This window comes from Carcharhinus amblyrhynchos, unplaced genomic scaffold (genome assembly GCF_965287045.1).
Source record: "Carcharhinus amblyrhynchos unplaced genomic scaffold, sCarAmb.v2.hapA scaffold_77, whole genome shotgun sequence".
Classification (NCBI taxonomy): Eukaryota; Metazoa; Chordata; class Chondrichthyes; order Carcharhiniformes; family Carcharhinidae; genus Carcharhinus; species Carcharhinus amblyrhynchos.
This window is the reverse complement of record NW_027649817.1, coordinates 206956-224706: the sequence shown is the minus strand read 5'-3', so window position 1 is coordinate 224706 and position 17751 is coordinate 206956. Positions and strand designations below refer to the sequence as shown.

General features: G+C 47.7%; 1 protein-coding gene across 1 annotated transcript in view; it reads left to right on the top strand.

The window, feature by feature from the left end:
- Positions 1–676: 676 nt before the first annotated feature.
- Positions 677–17751, top strand: part of shtn2 (shootin 2) — a 61363-nt gene continuing 44288 nt past the window's right edge. Inside the window, exons 1-2 of the mRNA XM_080182663.1 lie at positions 677–728; positions 13939–13982. Of these exons, the coding sequence (XP_080038789.1) occupies positions 677–728; positions 13939–13982 (96 nt within the window). The remainder of the gene's footprint in view (positions 729–13938; positions 13983–17751) is intronic.

The following is a 17751-nucleotide window of genomic DNA, read 5'->3' as shown; positions in this document are numbered from 1 at the left end:
GTCTGCACATTCTCCCCATGTCTGCGTGGGTTTCCTCCGGGTGCTCCGGTTTCCTCCCACACTCCAAAGGTGCGGTTAGGTAGATTGGCCATGAAAAATGCATGGAGTTACAGCGATAGGGAACAGCCTGGGTGTAATCCTCTTTACACTGGGCCCTCTTTCTCTGTCTCTCTCTCTGGGAGCAGTGTAATTATACACTGCGCTCTCTCTCTCTCTCTCTCTCTCTGCGGGAGAATTTATTTATTCCACAGAACCATAGAAACCATAGAATCCCTACAGTGCACAAAGAGATCACTCAACCCATTGCACCAACAACAATCCCACCCAGGCCCTATCCCTACATATTTACTCGTTAATCCCTCTAACCTACACATCCTGGGGCACTAAGGGGCAATTTCTTAGCTTGGCCAATCAATCTAACCCACACATCTTTGGAGTGTGGGAGGAAACCGGAGTACCCGGAGGAAACCCACGCAGACACGAGGAGAATGTGCAAACTCTGCACAGACAGTGACCCGAGCCGGGAATCGAACCCGGGTCCCTGGAGCAGCATCGCTAACCACTGTGTCACCGTGCTGTGCCTTTTCACTTCCCTAAGATCTGCAGCAGCAATTTCTTCCTTGTGTGCGAGAGGAAGGCTGAGTGTGTCTGCCGGTGGATATCTAACGATCCCAGGATGGAGGAGTCTGCCTGCAGTGAAGACGGATTCAGCTCCACGCCGCTCTCAGGTACCCCGGTTCTGTTCCTCTTGCTGTGACCAAGTGGGCACTGCTCTCTCCCGATGTGCGAGGCTCTTTAACTCGCCGTTCTGCCAGCTGCTTTCTGAGCGAATTCACTTCCTCTGACACTGGCTGTCAAACAGCTCGAAGCTGCGGAGTGTCCTGGCTTCCTCCGATAGCTTTGAGTGATAATTTCCTGATGGCGTCGAGATTAGCATCGCCTGTGCCCTTATCCCGAGGCCTGTGCCTCCCTGCTGTCTGTCTGTCACTGGGAAATCACGGTGGCACGGTGGTTAGCGCTGCTGCCTCACAGCGCCAGGGTCCCGGGTTCGATTCCCGGCTCGGGTCACCGTCTGCGTGGAGGTTGCACATTCTCCCCGTGTCTGCGTGGGTTTCCTCCGGGTGCTATAGTTTCCTCCCTCAGTCTGAAAGGCGAGCTGGTTCGGTGCTAAATTCTCCCTCTGTGTACCCGAACAGGCGCTGGAGTGTGCCGATTTGGGGATTTTCAGAGTAACTTCATTGCAGTGTTAAGGTCAGCCTTACTGGTGACACTGATAAATAAACTTAAAATCAGAAGGAAGATGATGAAAGGTCTGGAGAAAGTGGCATCCCTTCCAAACACGGACTCCAAATGACTTCTTTGTACTGGATTTTCCCAGTGTGATCCGGAGATCCCAAAGTAATCCAGTACCCCTGGAGTGATCTAGTCATAACCTTCTCCAATCCGGGAATCGTGCCTCTTGGTTGGGTGATTGTGACTATAACTTCCTCTCTGAGAAAATAAGGAATAATCCTTGAACAAATGTGTGGCAGTGATATTAGTAGCGGAGAGGGAGGGTAGAGGGGGTGATTCTCCCAAAGAAATTCTAACTGCCGATTTCGCTGGAAAGCTGGAGTAACTCCCACTGCTGTTCCTTCATTTTCAGAATGAACCTCTGAGCACTGCAGAGTGCCCCAGCGAAACTTACACTGACAATCAGGGTCTGGAGCCATTCCTGCTGGAGAGGCCAGCAGCATAGCACAGAGAGAGCCATTGCGCATGTGCCCGCGCTGTCAGTGCCGAGATTGGCGCAGTGGCCCCACGCTGCCAGCCTCCCAATCGCTGGCCAGCCCTGCATCACCGCACTTGATGACCCCACACCCACCCCCAATCACTGCCCCCCTGGGCCAGCACCAATGCCCCCCCCACCCCCACCCCCCGCCCAACGGCCCGCCCCCAATCTTCCCTCCCCCCTCAGCGGCCCCGATCCCAACGGCCTCTCCCTCACCACCCCGGTGGCCAGCCCCAATTATCCTGTTCCCTCACTCTGCCTGTGAATGGCAGCAATATCCTCGAACGATTCCCCCATAGGCCCCCCGCAAGGGCCCCCCACCCCCACCAGCCCTGGCTCATTGGCACTGCCTGATGCTGATTGGACACTCCCAAGGTGCCCCTTGAGCATTGCCAGTTTACCTGTTAGGCAGTGTCAGGGTGCCAGGCTGGTAGTGCCAGGTTGGGAATTCCTCAGGGGCACCCCCCCCCACCCCCCACCATCGACCTCCTGGTGTGTGTGTGCGTGTGTGGGTGTGTGTGTGTGTAAGTTTGTGTGTGTGTGTGAGTGTGTGTGTGCGTGAGTGCGTGTGTGTGTGTGAGTGCGTGTGTGTGTGTGTACGTGTGCGTGAGTACGTGTGTGTTTGTGTTTGTGTGCGTGAGTGCATGCGTGTGTGTTTGTAAGTGTGTGTGTATGTGTGCGTGACTGCGTGTGTGTGTGTGAGTCTGTGAGTGTGCGTGAGTGCGTGTGTGTGCGTGAGTGCGTGTGTGTGTGTGTGTGTGTGAGTGCGTGTGTGTACGTGAGTGCGTGTGTGTGTGTGAGTGCGTGTGTGTGTGTGTGAGTGCGTGTGTGTGTGTGCGTGTGTGTGTGTGTGTGTGAGTGCGTGTGTGTACGTGAGTGCGTGTGTGTGTGTGAGTGCGTGTGTGTGTGTGTGAGTGCGTGTGTGTACGTGAGTGCGTGTGTGTGTGTGAGTGCGTGTGTGTGTGTGTGAGTGCGTGTGTGTGTGTGCGTGTGTGTGCGTGTGTGTACGTGAGTGCGTGTGTGTGTGTGAGTGTGTGAGTGCGTGTGTGTGTGTGAGTGTGTGTGTGTACGTGAGTGCGTGTGTGTGTGTGTGAGTGCGTGTGTGTGTGTGCGTGTGTGTGCGTGAGTGCGTGTGTGTGTGTGAGTGTGTGTGGGGTGGGGGGGCGGGCGGTCCACGATAGTTGTATGTTTGATGTTCCTGATTTATTCATTGAATTTAAATTCCACCAGCAGTGGGATTTGAACATGTGCCTTGGTTTTAGTCAGGGCCTCTGGTGACATTAGCACCGGACCATTACCCTCGCTAAAATCTAGAATCTTCTGATTGAAGGTGGGAGTGCCACCTAGTGGGTCACAGTTGATTGTTTAGATATTGAGTGAGGGAGGTTGATTGACTCAATGTTTCCACAACTGGCAAGAACCTTTTCTGTTAGGAGTTACTGTCGGCCTACACTGGAACCCTGTGTGTGTGGCCTACACTGGAACCCTGTGTGTGTGTGGTCTACACTGGAACCCTGTGTGTGTGTGGTCTACACTGGAACCCTGTGTGTGGCCTACACTGGAACCCAGTGTGTGTGTGTGTGTGTGTGTGTGTGTGTGTGTGGTCTACACTGGAACCCTGTGTGTGTGTGGTCTACACTGGAACCCTGTGTGTGTGTGGTCTACACTGGAACCCTGTGTGTGTGTGTGGTCTACACTGGAACCCTGTGTGTGTGTGGCCTACACTGGAACCCTGTGTGTGGCCTACACTGGAACCCAGTGTGTGTGTGTGTGTGTGTGTGTGTGTGTGTGTGTGGTCTACACTGGAACCCTGTGTGTGTGTGTGTGTGTGTGTGTGTGTGTGTGTGGTCTACACTGGAACCCTGTGTGTGTGTGGCCTACACTGGAACCCTGTGTGTGTGTGTGTGTGTGGTCTACACTGGAACCCTGTGTGTGTGTGGTCTACACTGGAACCCTGTGTGTGTGTGGCCTACACTGGAACCCTGTGTGTGGTCTACACTGGAACCCTGTGTGTGTGTGTGTGTGTGTGTGTGTGGTCTACACTGGAACCCTGTGTGTGTGTGGCCTACACTGGAACCCTGTGTGTGTGTGTGTGTGTGTGGTCTACACTGGAACCCTGTGTGTGTGTGGTCTACACTGGAACCCTGTGTGTGTGTGTGTGTGTGTGTGTGGTCTACACTGGAACCCTGTGTGTGTGTGGTCTACACTGGAACCCTGTGTGTGGCCTACACTGGAACCCTGTGTGTGTGTGTGTGTGTGTGTGTGTGTGGTCTACACTGGAACCCTGTGTGTGTGTGGTCTACACTGGAACCCTGTGTGTGTGTGTGTGTGTGTGTGTGGTCTACACTGGAACCCTGTGTGTGTGTGGTCTACACTGGAACCCAGTGTGTGGCCTACACTGGAACCCAGTGTGTGCGTGGCCTACACTGGAACCCTGTGTGTGGCCTACACTGGAACCCTGTGTGTGGCCTACACTGGAACCCAGTGTGTGTGTGGCCTACACTGGAACCCTGTGTGTGGCCTACACTGGAACCCAGTGTGTGTGTGGCCTACACTGGAACCCTGTGTGTGGCCTACACTGGAACCCTGTGTGTGAACTTCACTGGAACATTGTGTGTGATCTTCACTGGAACCCAGTGTGTGGCCTTCACTGGGACCCAGTGTGTGAACTTCACTGGAACCCAGTGTGTGAACTTCACTGGAATCCAGTGTGTGAACTTCACTGGAATCCAGTGTGTGAACTTCACTGGAATCCAGTGTGTGAACTTCACTGGAACCCAGTGTGTGACCTACACTGGAACCCACTGTGTGAACTTCACTGGAACCCTGTGTGTGGCCTACACTGGAACCCAGTGTGTGAACTTCACTGGAACCCAGTGTGTGAACTTCACTGGAACCCAGTGTGTGAACTTCACTGGAACCCAGTGTGTGAACTTTACTGGAACCCTGTGCATGAACTTTACTGGAACCCAGTGCAATGTAAGTGGTTCCTGAGCAGTTCCAATCAGTCAGGGAGTTCACGTCAGGAGGAAGCTGAAAGAGGAACAGACGGACAGCTGCTGTTTCTCTTTCATAGAGTCACAGAATTACAGAATATTACAGTGCAGAAGAGGCCCTTTGGCCCTTTGAGTCTGTACTAACACATGAAAGGCCCTGACCTGCCCACTTCATCCTACCTGCCAACACGTGGCCCATGGCCCTGAATGTTCTGATGTGCCAAGTGCTCATCCAGGTACTTTTTAAAGTGATGTGGGGCACCCCGCCTCCTCCACCCTCCCGGGCAGCGCGTTCCAGACCCTCACCACCCTCTGGGTAAAAAAGTTTCTCCTCAACTCCCTCCAAAATCTTCCACACCTCACTTTTAACTTGTGTCCCCCTGTAACTGACCCTTCAACTTAGAGTCCACTCTGTCCCTCATAATCTTTACACCTCGATCAGGCCCCTCAGTCTTCTCTGCTCCAATGAAAACAACCCAAGCCTATCCAACCTCTCTTCATAACTTAAATATTCCATCCCAGGCAGCATCCTGGAGAACCTCCTCTGCACCTCCTCCAGGGCAATCACATCCTTCCTTAATGCGGTGACCAGACCTGCACACAGAGCTCCAGCTGTGTCCTCACCAAAGTTCGATACAACTCCAACATCACCTCTCTGCTTTTGTAATCTATACCCTGATTGATAAAGGCGAGTGTGCCTTATGCCTTTTTCACCACCTTATTAACCTGCCTTTCTGCTTTCAGAGATCTCTGGACAATCACACCAAGGTCCCTTTGTACTTTGGAACTTCCCAGTGTCAGACCTTTCATAGTACACTTCCTTGTCAAATTACTCCTTCCAAAGTGCATCGCCGCACACTTTTCAGGGTTAAATTCCATTTGCCACTTATCTGCCTGTTTGACCATCTCGTTTATATCTTCCTGAGACCCAAAACACTCAACCTCACTGGCCAATCTTTGTGTCATCAGCAAACTTACCAATCCTACCCCACACATAGCCTTCAATGTCATTTATATAAATGATGAACAACAAGAGGCCCAGCACAGATCCCTGTGGTACGCCACTGCTCCCTGGCCTCCAGTCACTAAAGCAGTCGTCTGTCACTCCCCTCTGTCTCCTACCGCTAAACCAATTCTGAATCCACCTTGTTAGATCACCCTGCATCCCATATACATTAGCCTGTTTAATAAGTCTCCATGTGGGAAATGTCAAAGGCTTTGCTGAAATCCATATCAACTACAACAACCACACTACCCTCGTCCTCATGGTTACACGCTCAAAAAATTCAATCAAATTTGTTAGGCCTGACCTCCCTCTACTAGATCACTCAGTGTGTATTGATAGCAGGATCGAGAGCCCCACGTGGTGTGTTGCCTGCCTGGTGAAGGGCATCTCTGACCAGTTCGAAAAGATACTGTGGGAGGATCCAATTGTTGGGATCCATGTTGGGCCAAACAACTTAGGCAAGACTTGGAACGAAGACCTGTTTGGGGATTAGAAAATATTAGGAGCCAAATTAAAATTAAAATTAAAATTTAATGTTGGCAAGTGTGAGGTGGTCCACTTTGGTAGGAAGAATGGTAGGAAGGACTATTACTTACGAGGCGAAAAACTGCAGCAGGCGACGGTGCAGAGGGACCTCGGGGTCCTTGTGCATGAGTCGCAAAAACCCAGCTTGCAGGTGCAGCAGGTGGTCAGGAAGGCGAATGGGATGCTGGCCTTCATAGCGAAGGGGATTGAATATAAAAGTAGGGAGGTCTTGCTGCAGCTGTATAGGGCATTGGTGAGGCCGCAGCTGGAGTACTGTGTGCAGTTTTGGGCGCCGCACCTGCGCAAAGATATTTTGGCCCTGGAGGGAGTGCAGAGGAGGTTTACTCGGCTGATACCGGAGTTGAGGGGGTTGAGCTATGAGGAGAGGCTGAATAAACTGGGCTTGTACTCGTTAGAGTTTAGAAGAATGAGGGGAGATCTCATTGAGACATATAAGATGATGAATGGGATGGATAGGATAGAGGTGGAAAGACTCTTCCCGCTCAAAAAAGACAATAGGACTAGGGGGCACAGCCTCAAGATAAAGGGGAGGCGGTTTAGAACGGAGTTGAGGAGGAACTTCTTCACTCAAAGGGTGGTGAATCTCTGGAATTCTCTGCCCGTTGAAGTGGTGGAGGCTGCCTCGCTAAATATTTTTAAGACGCGGGTTGATGGGTTTTTGATAAGAGAGGGGATTAAGGGTTATGGGGAGAGGGCGGGAAAGTGGAACTGAGCAGCGACAGATCAGCCATGATCTTATTGAATGGCGGGGCAGGCTCGAAGGGCTGGATGGCCTACTCCTGCTCCTATTTCTTATGTTCTTATGTTCTTATGTTCTAAAGAACAGGTCCTCAAGGGTTATAATCTTTAGTGAAAACTTCCCTAATTTAGGTTTAGATGGGTAGGAGTTTGTTAGGTGTGTTCAGGAGGGTTTCCTGAGTTCCCGGACACGTGTCCTTTGTTTGAACAGAGGGGAGTACGGTAGGATGAGAGAAGAATTGGCGAATGTGGACTGGGGGAGCGCGTTGGAAGGTAGGTCTGCTGCGGAGCAGTGGAGGATCTTTAAGGAGATCTTTCTTGGTGCTCAGCAGAAATTTATTCCGATGGTTAAAAAGGACCGTAGGAGGAGAGGTAATAAGCTGTGGATAACGAAGGAGGTGAAGGAAAGTGTTAAACTAAAAGCGGGGGCGTTTAGAGTAGCTAAGAGCAGTGGGCGAGAAGAGGATTGGGAGAGGTTTAAATGTCAACAAAGATTGACAAAGAAGTTGATAAAGAAGGGTAGGATAAACTATGAAGCTGGGCTAGCGCTTAATATAAAAAAGGATAGCAAGAGTTTTTATAAATATATAAAAAGGAAGAGGCTGGCTAGGGTGAACGTTGGACCCTTAGAGGATGAGAAGGGGGACTTAGTGGTAAGGGATGGGGATATGGCTGAGGTCTTGAATAACTTTTTTGTTTTGGTCTTCACGGAGGAGGACGTGAATAATTTGCTGGGTGTTAGCGATGGAAAGACATGGGTTGATGGGTTTTTGATAAACGAGGGGATTAAGGGTTATGGGGAGAGGGCGGGAATGTGGAACTGAGCCACGACAGATCAGCCATGATCTTATTGAATGGCGGGGCAGGCTCGAAGGGCTAGATGGCCTACTCCTGCTCCTATTTCTTATGTTTCTTATGTCCTTAGTATGTGGATAAGCCTACAAGAGGCGAGGCTGTACTTGATTTGGTATTGGGAAATGAACCTGGACAAGTATCAGATCTCAGTGGGAGAGGATTTTGGAGATAGTGATCATAACTCTATCTCCTTTACAATAGCACTGGAGAGAGATAGGATCAGGCAATTTAGAAAAGTGTTTAATTGGAGTAAAGGGAATTATGAGGCTATCAGGCAGGAAATTGGAGGCTTAAATTGGAAAGAGGTTTTCTCAGGGAAATGTACAGAATGTGGCAAATTTTCAGGGAATATTTGTCTAGAGTTCTGCTTAACAACGTTCCAATGAGACAGGGAAGTTATGGTAGTTACGGGAACCATACAAGGCTGTAATAAATCTAGTCAAGAAGAAAAGTTTACAAAAGGTTCAGAGAGCTGGGTAACGTTAGAGATCTAGAAGAGTATATGGCTAATAGGAAGGGTTTTAAGAAGGAGATTAGGAGAGCCAGAAGGGATCATGAGAAGGCCTTGGCAGGCAGGATTAAGGAAAACCCCAAGGCGTTCTACAAGTATGTGAAGAGCAAGAGGATAAGATGTGAAAGAATAGGATCTATCAAGTGTGACGGTGGGAAAGTTTGTATGGAACCAGAAGAAATAGCAGAGGTATTTAATGAATACTTTACTTCAGTATTCACAGTGGAAAAGGATCTTGGTGGTTGTAGTGCAGGCTTGCAGCGGACTGAGAAGCTTGACAATGTAGACGCTAAGAAAGAGGATGTGTTGGAGCTTTTGAAAAGCATCAAGTTAGATAAGTCGCCGGGACTGGATGGGATGTACCCGAGGTTACTGTGGGAGGCGAGGGAAGAGATTGCTGAGCCTCTGGCGATGATCTTTGCATCATCAATGGAGATGGGAGAGATTCCAGAGGATTGGAGGATTGCGGATGTTGTTCCTTTATTCAAGAAAGGGCACAGAGATAGCCCTGGAAATTATAGACCAGTGAGTCTAACCTCAATGGTTGGTAAGTTGATGGAGAAGATCCTGAGAGACAGGATTTATGAACATTTGGAGAGGTATAATATGATTAAGAATAGTCAGCGTGGGTTTATCAAAGGCAGATCATGCCTTACGAACCTGATAGAATTTTTTGAAGATGTGACTAAACACATTGACGAAGGAAGAGCGGTAGATGTGGTTTATATGGACTTCAGCAAGGTGTTTGATAAAGTGCCCCATGCAAGACTTATTGAGAAAGTGAGGGGCATGGGATCCAAGGGGACATTGCTTTGTGGATCCAGAATTGGCTTGCCCACAGAAGGCAAAGAGTGGTTGTAGATGGGTTTTTTTCTGCATGGAGGTCGGTCACCAGTGGAGTGCCCCGGGGATCTGTTCTGGAACCCTTACTCTTTGTGATTTTTATAAATGACCTGGATGAGGAAGTGGAGGGATGGGTTGGTAAGTTTGCCGATGACACAAAGGTTGGAGGTGTTGTGGATAGTGTGGAGGAATGTCAGAAGTTGCAGCGAGACATTGATAGGATGCAAAACTGGGTGGAGATGGAGTTCAACCCAGATAAGTGTGAAGTGGTTCATTTTGGCAGGTCAAATAGGATGGCAGAATATAATATTAATGGTAGGACTCTTGGCAGTGTGGAAGATCAGAAGGATCTTGGGGTCCGAGTTCATAGGATGCTCAAAGCAGCAGCGCAGGTTGAAGCTGAGGTTAAGAAGGCGTATGGTGTACTGGCCTTCATCAATTGAGGAATTGAGTTTAGGAGGCGAGAGCTAATGTTGCAGCTATATAGGACGGTGGTCAGACCCCACTTGGAGTACTGTGCTCAGTTCTGGTCGCCTCACTACAGGAAGGATGTGGAAGCCATAGAAAGGGTGCAGAGGAGATTTACAAGGATGTTGCCTGGATTGGGTGGCATGCCTTATGAGGATAGGTTGAGGGAGCTCAGCCTTTTCCCCCTGGAGAGGCGAAGGATGAGGAGTGACCTGATAGAGGTTTGTAAGATGTTGAAAGGTATTCATAGAGTGGATAGTCAGAGGCTTTTTTCCAGAGCTGAAATGGTCGCTACGAGAGGACAGTAAAAAGTCTGACAACACCAGGTTTTAGTCCAACCGATTTATTTGATAGTAAACTCACTAGCTTTCGGGGTTAGTCCCTTCGTCAGGTGAATTTAGCAAGTGGGGGGGGTGCGGGGAAGGGAAAGGTAAAACTACAGGAGGTATAAAGTTTATTTATTAGTCACAAGTAAGGCTCACATTGCAATTAAGTCACTGTGAAATTCCCCTAGTTGCCACAGTCCAGCACCTGTTCGGGTCAATGCACCCATTCAGCACATCTTTCAGAACACAGGAGGAAACCGGAGCACCCGGAGGAAACTCACACAGACACAGGGAAAACTTTCAAGCTCCACAAGGACAGTGACCCAAGCCAGGAATCGAACCGGAGTCCCTGGCGCCGTGAAGGAGCAGTGCTAATCACTGTGTCACCGTGCTGCCCATGGTTGATGGGAGGTAAATTAGCAGGTTAGCATGTGAGGGGAAGATTGGAAAATTATGTAAAAAGCTAAAAAGAAGGAGAACTCAGGAGATATTATTAATGGGGGTGTTTGGATTCAAAAAGAAAGTACAAAAACTAGCAAAAAGACACTTTATCTTTAGGCTTGTAGCATTCAAAACAAGGTGAATGAGTTGACGGCACAAATCATCATGAATGATTTAATGGCCATTACAGAGACATTGCTGGGTGGCCACGATTGGGAGTTACTTATCCAGGGGTATCAGACTGTTCAGAGGTTCCGAAAGGAGGGTAAGGGAGGTGGCATACCTCTGATATTTAAGGATGATATCAGGGTAGGAGCGAGAGATGATATCGGTTCTAGGGAGAAAGGTCTTGAATCCATTTGGGTGGAAATCAGAAATGGTAAGGAGAAAATGCCAATGATAGGCACAGTCTATAGGCCACCAAATAATAACATCATGGTGGGGTGAGAATTAAACAAAGAAATAACTAATGCATGTAAAAATGTATTCACAGGGAATTTTAATCGATATATCGATTGGTCAAATCAGGTCAGTCAAGGCAACCTTAAGGAGGAGTTCATAGAATGTATCCGTGATAGCTTCCTTGAACAGTATGTAATGGAACCTGTGAGGAGCAAGCTATCCTAGATCCGATCCTGTGTAATGAGACAGGAATAATTAATGATCTTACAGTTACTTACGTGGCGAAAAACTGCAGCAGGCGACGGTGCAGAGGGACCTCGGGGTCCTTGTGCATGAGTCGCAAAAACCCAGCTTGCAGGTGCAGCAGGTGGTCAGGAAGGCGAATGGGATGCTGGCCTTCATAGCGAGGGGGATTGAATATAAAAGTAGGGAGGTCTTGCTGCAGCTGTATAGGGCATTGGTGAGGCCGCAGCTGGAGTACTGTGTGCAGTTTTGGGCGCCGCACCTGCGCAAAGATATTTTGGCCTTGGAGGGAGTGCAGAGGAGGTTTACTAGGCTGATACCGGAGTTGAGGGGGTTGAGCTATGAGGAGAGGCTGAATAAACTAGGCTTGCACTTGTTGGAGTTTAGAAGAATGAGGGGAGATCTCATTGAGACGTATAAGATGATGAATGGGATGGATAGGATAGAGGTGGAGAGACTCTTCCCGCTCAAAAAAGACAGTAGGACTAGGGGGCACAGCCTCAAGATAAAGGGGAGGCGGTTTAGAACGGAGTTGAGGAGGAACTTCTTCACTCAAAGGGTGGTGAATCTCTGGAATTCTCTGCCCGTTGAAGTGGTGGAGGCTGCCTCACTAAATATTTTTAAGACGCAGGTTGATGGGTTTTTGATAAGAGCGGGGATTAAGGGTTATGGGGAGAGGGCAGGAATGTAGAACTGAGCCACGACAGATCAGCCATGATCTTATTGAATGGCGGGGCAGGCTCGAAGGGCTAGATGGCCGACTCCTGCTCCTATTTCTTATGTTCTTATGTTCTTATGAATGTCTTGGAAGAAGCGATCACAGTGTGGTTGAATTTAAAATACAGATGGAGCGTGAGAAGGTAATATCCAATACCAGTGTCCTGTGATTAAACAAAGGAGGCTATAATGGGATGAGGGAGGAGTTGGAAAAGGAAGACTGGGAAAAAAAACTCAGAATGGGACAATTGAGGAACAGTGGAGACTTTCAAAGCGATCTTTCTTAGCGCTCAGCGAAAGTATATACCAGTGATAGGGAAGGACTGTAGAAAAAGAGATAAACAGCTATGGATATCGGAGGAAATAAAGGAGGGTATCAAATTGAAAGAAAATGCATACAAAGTGGCAAAGACTAGTGGGAACCTAAAGGATTAGGAAATCTTTAAAGGTCAACAGAAAGCCATGATAAAACTATAACGAAAGATAAGATGGATTATGAGAGTAAATTAGCTCAGAATATAAAACAGATAGCAAAAGCTTCTATAAATATATAAAACAAAAAAGAGTGGCTAAAGTAAACTTTGGTCCTTTAGAGGATGAGAAGGGGGATGTAATAACTGGAAATGAGAAAATGGCTGAGGCATTGAACAGGTATTTTGTGTCGGTCTTCACAGTGAAAGACACAAATAACATGCCAAAAATTGATGACATGAAGGTTATGGCAGGTGAGAACCGAGAAACTATCATTATCACGAAAGAAGCAATGTTAGATAAACTAATGGGGGGGGGGGGCTAAAGATAGACAAGTCTCCTGGTCCTGATGGAATGCATCCCAGGGTACTAAAATAGATGACAGGGGAAATAGCAAATGCACTAGTGGTAATTTACCAAAATTCACTGGACTCTGGGGTGGTTCTTGCAGATTGGAAAATGACAAATGTGACAGCACTGTTTAAAAAAGGAGGTAGACAAAAGGCAGATAACTATAGGCCAGTTAGCTTAACCTCTGTAGTAGGGAAAATGCTTGAATCTATCAACAAGGAAGAAATAGCAAGACATCTGGATATAAATGGTCTCATTGACACGACATAGCAGGGGTTGGTGAAAGGCAGGTCATTATTGGGATTCTTTGAGAACATTACATATGCAGTGGACAATGGGGAACCTGTGGATGTGGTGTATCTGGATTTCCAGACAGCAATTGACAAGGTACTGCACCAAAGACAGCTACGTAAGATAAAGGTGCACACTGTTATGGGTAATGTATTAGCACGGATAGAGGATTGGTTAACTAACAGAAAGCAAAGAATGGGGATAAATGGGTGTTTTTCTGTTGGCGATCAGTGACTAGTGGCGTGCCTCAGGGATCAGTGGTGGGACCGCAATTGTTCACAATTTAATAGATGGTATGGAGTTGGGGACCAAGTGTCGTGTTGAAATGATGATGGGTTTTGATCAAGCAAATGAGAAGAAGCAGTTTCTATCCCGACTGGAAGGTTTAAAGTTTATTTATTAGTGTGACAAGTAGGCTTACATTAACACTGCAATGAAGTTACTGTGAAATTCCCCTAATCGCCACACTCTGGTGCCTGTTCGGGTACACTGAGGGAGAATTTAGCATGGTAAATGCACTTAACCAGCCCGTCTTTGGACTGTGGGAGGAAACCGGAGCACACGGAGGAAACCCACGCAGACACGGGGAGAATGTGCAAACTCCTCACAGACCCGAGCTAGGAATCAAACCCAGGTCCCTGGTGCTGTGGGGCAGCAGTGCTAACCCACTGTGCCACCAATAATCAGAGGACTTCTTTAAGGTAATTGAGAAAATTCACATGAGGGAGGTTGTTTTTAAACATAGGCAGTTGTGACCTGGAAAGTGCCAGAAAGAGCACTGAGAGCAGATTCAATACTGAGTGTCCCAGGGGTGTCGGAATCATTGAAAGGGAAAGCTCTGCTATGAGGGGAGGAGAGACTGTGACTAACTAGGATGTTGTACCAAAGAGCTGACACAGTTAGGATGGTACGAATGGCCTCCTCCTGAACTGATTCCACATTCTGATCTGCTTCTCCCACAGCTGTTGAAGAGAATGCTCCACATCTGGATGATGATGGTGACAAGGTGAGTTAGTTCCCGAATTGCTGGGGTGTAAGTGAGACTGGGTGATCTGAACAGAATGGACTGATTGAATATTTACTCCGAATCTCTCTGCTTCTGCCTCTGAAAGCACTGTTTATGTTACAGGAGGCAATATAGTGGTTGTAGATTAGTATTCATAAAATCATTTACAAAAATGAATTTACTGGATGTGGATGTCACTGACTATTTCCCATCTCTAACTGTGTACCCCACCTTGCTAGTCCCTGAGGTGTAGGTACACCCATAGTGCTATTAGGGAGGGAGATTTTCTTTAATACATTGATGGGATGTGGGCATCGCTGGCTGGGTCATCCCTGAGGGTGTTTAAGAGTCAACCATGCTCCAGATCTGTGTTGGATTTAAATTTCACCATCTGCTATGGTGGGATTTGAACCCAGGTCCCCGGGGCGTTACCCTGGATCTCTGGATTACTCATCTAGCAATGTTACTACTGTGCCATTGCCTCCTCTGACTTTCACCCAGCGACAGTGAAGGAACGGTGATATATTTCCAAGTCGGGACGGTGAGTGGCTTGGTGGGGAACTTGCAGATGGTGGTGTTCCCCGTGTATCTTCTGCTCTTGTCCTTCTAGATGGAAGTGGTCGTGGGTTTGGAAGGTGCTGTCTAAGGATCTTTGGTTAATTGCTGTGGTGCATCTTGTAGATGGTACACACTGCTGCTACTGAGTGTTAGCGGTGGAGGGATTGAATGTTAATGGATGTGGTGCCAATCACGTGGGCTGCTTTGTCCTGGATGGTGTCAAGTTTCTTGAGTGTTGTTGGAGCTGCCCCCATCCAGGAAAGTGGGGAGTGTCCCATCACACTCCTGACTGGTGCCTTGTCAATTGTGGACAGGCTTTGGGGAGCCAGGAGGTGAGTTACTTACCTCAAGATTCCTAGCCTTTGATCTGCTCTGGTAGCCACAGTAATTATATGGTTAGTCATAGAAACGTAGAATATAGGGGAAGGGGTAGGCCATTCAACCCTTCTAGCCCACTCCGCCAATCATTATGATCATGGCTGATCATCCAACTCAATAGCCTGATCCCACCTCCCCCCATATCCTTTGCCCCAAGAATTATGTCTAACTCCTTCTTGTAAACAGACAATGTTTTAGCCTCAACTACTTTCTGTGGTAGGGAATTCCACACATTCACCACCCTGAAGCAAATCCAGCTTATAGTTACCACACAATACACGGTGGGTGATCAAGTCTGGGAAATGTCTCTTCCTGCCCCGTAAAGATATTTAAACTGCCTTTATGAAAGTTTCTGCACGGCTTTGGCTCTAAGACTTCTCAGATGTTAAACTGGCCTCTCGGCTCTCAGATGTTACAATGCTTGCATGCTCCTGCAGGTATTGGCAATTATACCCTGATTCCTTTTTAATTCTCCTTTCTGTGTATTTTGACTGCATGTCTCACATTCCATGACCCTCAAAGTTGTACCTGTATACATCCACTGATCTCTCAGTCTTCTAGATAAGCTGTTTCCCAATGATATGGCTATTTACACCTGATTCTATCTGGACATCTGCTGATCTAATTACTGGGAAAGGCAGCATCTCATCATCCCCCTTGAATGCTGGCTACTGCTGTCACTAGACAGGTTTTGACCTGTTGCTGGATGGATCATAACCTATCATTCCTTGTTAGATTTTTGCCATCTTTATCTGGCCTGGGTCTATCTGTTTACTCTAGTCTCACTTGAACCCTGTCCTCTTTTAAATAATTGGCCATCTCACCACATTCTTACTCACCTGGGCATCTCTGTGTTGCTATCAACCTCACCAGTCTTGTTTGTTTTTGGTGCCTGGTGAACTCGATGGGAATGAAGCCTAAGGCCTAATACTGCACAGACTCTCATTCAGGTGCCAGGGTCATTTCCTGAAACCCAAAACTGGACCTAAAATTGAGAAGGGGAGTGTGTCAACAGCTCCTACTTTACACTCCTCTGTAAACATGTTGTTATACTTTCTATATCTGACTTACTTGAAAAGTGTGGAGATGACATTCTAAGTCTACAAGAGGTCTATTTCTCAGTTTTGTAAAATATCTCAGCTTCCCTCAAAGTCCCTGCGTCTCATCTTCAGTGAACGTAGATCAGTGAACAGACGAATATAGTTAAACACAGGTCAATAACATTCTGAGAGTTGTTCCTTCTATCTTGAACTCTCGGCGAGGGTCTTGCTTCTTAGACAGACTGTACTCCAGTATGGAGTCGATTAGCTCAAATAGCTGTACAGCTGGTTCATGGCGTAGAGTGGCACCAACAGCGTGGGTTCAATTCCTGCACCAGCTGAGGTTATTCATGAAGGTCCTGTCTTCTCACCCTCGCCCCTCATCTGGGAAGATACCAGCTCTTTATTTGGGAGTGTGGTCCTGTATAGACTCGGACCTGGACTCAGACAAGGCATTCTCTGTGGAAGACTCTTCATGAACAAGAGGGGATAGACAATATATTAGTAGATTCAGTGGAACTAAGATCCGAATGTGTTACTCCGCACAGCTTATTCTCTAAAAAGGTAACAGGCTTCAGAAGGAGCACCCATCAATGGGAAAGATTGTTTCATTCATCTGTGGGACATGGGTGTCGCTGGCTGGGCCATCATTTACTGCCCATCCCTAGTTGCCTGAGGACAGTTGAGAGTCAACCACATTGCTGTGGCTCTGGAATCACACATAGGCCAGGCTGGATAAGGAAGGCAGATTTCCTCCCCTAAAGGACATTAGTGAACCAGGTGGGTTTTTCCAAATATCTTTTCTTAAACATTTTATTAGTGTCACAAGTATGTTTACATTAACACTGCATTGAAGTTATTGTGAAAATCGACAATGGTTTCACGGTCATCAGTAGATTCTTAATTCCAGATATTTTTTATTGAATTCAAATTCTACCATCTGTCATGGCAGGATTCGAACCTGGGTCCCTGGAAACATTAGCTGAGTTTCTGGATTAATAGACTGGTGATAACACCACTAGGCCATCACCTCTCCATTCTCTAGCTCCCCAACTTCCAAGTGATCGCTCCGTTTAGCAAGAGATTCTCTTCTCTCTCTCTCTCTAGGGGTGGCACAATGATAGCACTGCTACCTCATAGCACCAGGGACCTGGGTTCGATTCCCAGCTTGGGTCACTGTATGCACATTTCCCCCGTGTCTGTCTGGGTGCTCCAATTTCCTCCCACAGTCTGAAAGACGAGCTGGTTAGGTAGTGTTGGCCGTGTTAAATTCTCCCTCAGTGTACCCGAACAAGCAGCAGAGTGTGGAGACTAGAGGATTTTCACAGTAACTTCATTGCAGTGTTACTTGTGTCCAATAAATAAAATTTTAACTTTAAACTTTGAAGCAGGGGGAGCAAGTTCATGTCCAGCAGGTCTTCATGGGATGGTTAGCGTCTGCCACAGTGTCTCTGGATCCAGAACCTCTGGCCTTAACTTGTGAAGAACCAAAAGGTTCATGAATTTCTGTCTGCCTGGGGTCAAGTGGATGGTGCCTTTGTAAAAGAAAAGAATTTACTGCCATGTGTGTAAACGTCCTCAACTGCTAATGGCTGCATTTCCAATTGACCCTAAGCTAAACGATGCGAAAGGCAGCGAGTCATTCAAATAACGGGGAATCATCAATTTTCCCAAGATTCTTGGGAGCATGCCAACATCGCCAAGGATATACATTGATTGGGAAGAGTCGATGATCTGTCACTAAGAGGAGAAATGGATGGGTGCAGCTCCCAACAGGACGTAATAGCCTGGTG